Source organism: Perkinsus marinus, assembly GCF_000006405.1.
Source record: "Perkinsus marinus ATCC 50983 genomic scaffold scf_1104296960564, whole genome shotgun sequence".
Taxonomy (NCBI): Eukaryota; Perkinsozoa; order Perkinsida; family Perkinsidae; genus Perkinsus; species Perkinsus marinus.
The window spans coordinates 188-1,487 of record NW_003206083.1 but is presented as its reverse complement, the minus strand read 5'-3'; the positions used below and the strand labels follow the sequence as shown (position 1 = coordinate 1,487).

Sequence of the window (1,300 nt, the reverse complement as noted above, 5' to 3'; positions counted from 1 at the left end):
AAGACAGATCATGAGCTTTACGTCTAGCAACGAGCGGTTCGGAAGTAATGCAGTCAAAATGCTGCTCGAGCAAATACGACTTTGCTACCAAACGCAATAAACCCACGCCACATATCCGAGGATTCGTCGGCCATTGTTTTAGACAAGAGACACCGGTGAATTGCATCACAATGGAAAATAGTATTCCATGATATGAGGGACCTCTTCAGATGAATAGCACTGGCCACAGGCACGTGTAGTGCTAGATACAGAAAGGCAGTTGGAGTCCAGGTGGGCAACCCAAGACCGATCTTGAGGAGATTGTTGCAGCAAGTATCAAGAGCACTAGGCTTCGGAAAAGCAAGGTCATGACCATAAAGTAAAGCGCTCCATCCAACCGTCACAGCAAGTCTCACAATGAAAACCGGAGCCATAGCTCGGTACACGTGTAGAGCAGCAGAAACCGCAGCAGTCGCCTTGGCTTTCCTATGTAGAGGAGCCCAGAGAACTCTCTTAGAACTCAAAAGATCAACTCCAAGGTAAGAGAAGTTGAAGACAACCTCGATCTCGCTATCCCGGAGTGTGAACTGAGAATTGCTGGTCTCTCGCAAGCGATTACCAAGGGGAACAACGAAACTTTTCTCTGGTGCATACTGGTTCATGGACCGTTCTGCCCACAACGCAGCGCTTTTAAGACGGTTATTCATCTCAGTGACACATATAGGCAAGTTGCGTCCATGAACTAAGATGGTCTGATCATCAGCAAAGAGAAGACGGTTTATAATCTTGATGATACCGTCTGGGAGAACTATCTTGGGCGATAGAGACGGCGTACCAATCGCAAGTGAGGTGTTGCATACCTCCATGGATAAGTTGAAGAGTAGGCAGGCAAGAACGCTGCCTTGAGGGACGGAACGAGTAGCCACGAAGGGTTTGGAGGTACCACAGGCAGTAGCAACACGAACCTTACGAGGTCTCATCATTGAGGCGAGAAAGTTTCGCAGCCTGCCAATCGACGATAAGTTGCGGATGAGAGGTAAGAGTATTGCCGGTTCAGCGGAATCGTAGGCCTTCCTCAGGTCAAGGAAGCAAGCCAGCAAAATTGAACGGGTTCGTTTAGCATCAGATTGAAGAGCTTTGAGTATGAAAGCATGAGTGATGCAAGAACGACCCTTTCTAAAGGCTGCTTGTTCCCAGCAGAAAAAAGCATCAATGATTGGTGCAATGCGGCTGAGCACACACTGTTCCATACTTTTGAGAATCATAGGTAAAAGGCTGATAGGGCGGCAATCAGAACCTCGTGAAGGTTTCGATTTTTTCG

At 47.8% G+C, this 1,300-nt stretch overlaps 1 protein-coding gene across 1 annotated transcript; it reads right to left on the bottom strand.

The window, feature by feature from the left end:
- Positions 1-53: 53 nt before the first annotated feature.
- Pmar_PMAR020917 (hypothetical protein) lies at positions 54-962 on the bottom strand (the record flags this gene model as incomplete). The annotated part of the gene is made up of 1 exon (XM_002772648.1): positions 54-962. The coding sequence occupies one exon, from the start codon at positions 960-962 to the stop codon at positions 54-56; it is 909 nt and encodes a 302-aa protein (XP_002772694.1).
- Positions 963-1,300: the final 338 nt, after the last annotated feature.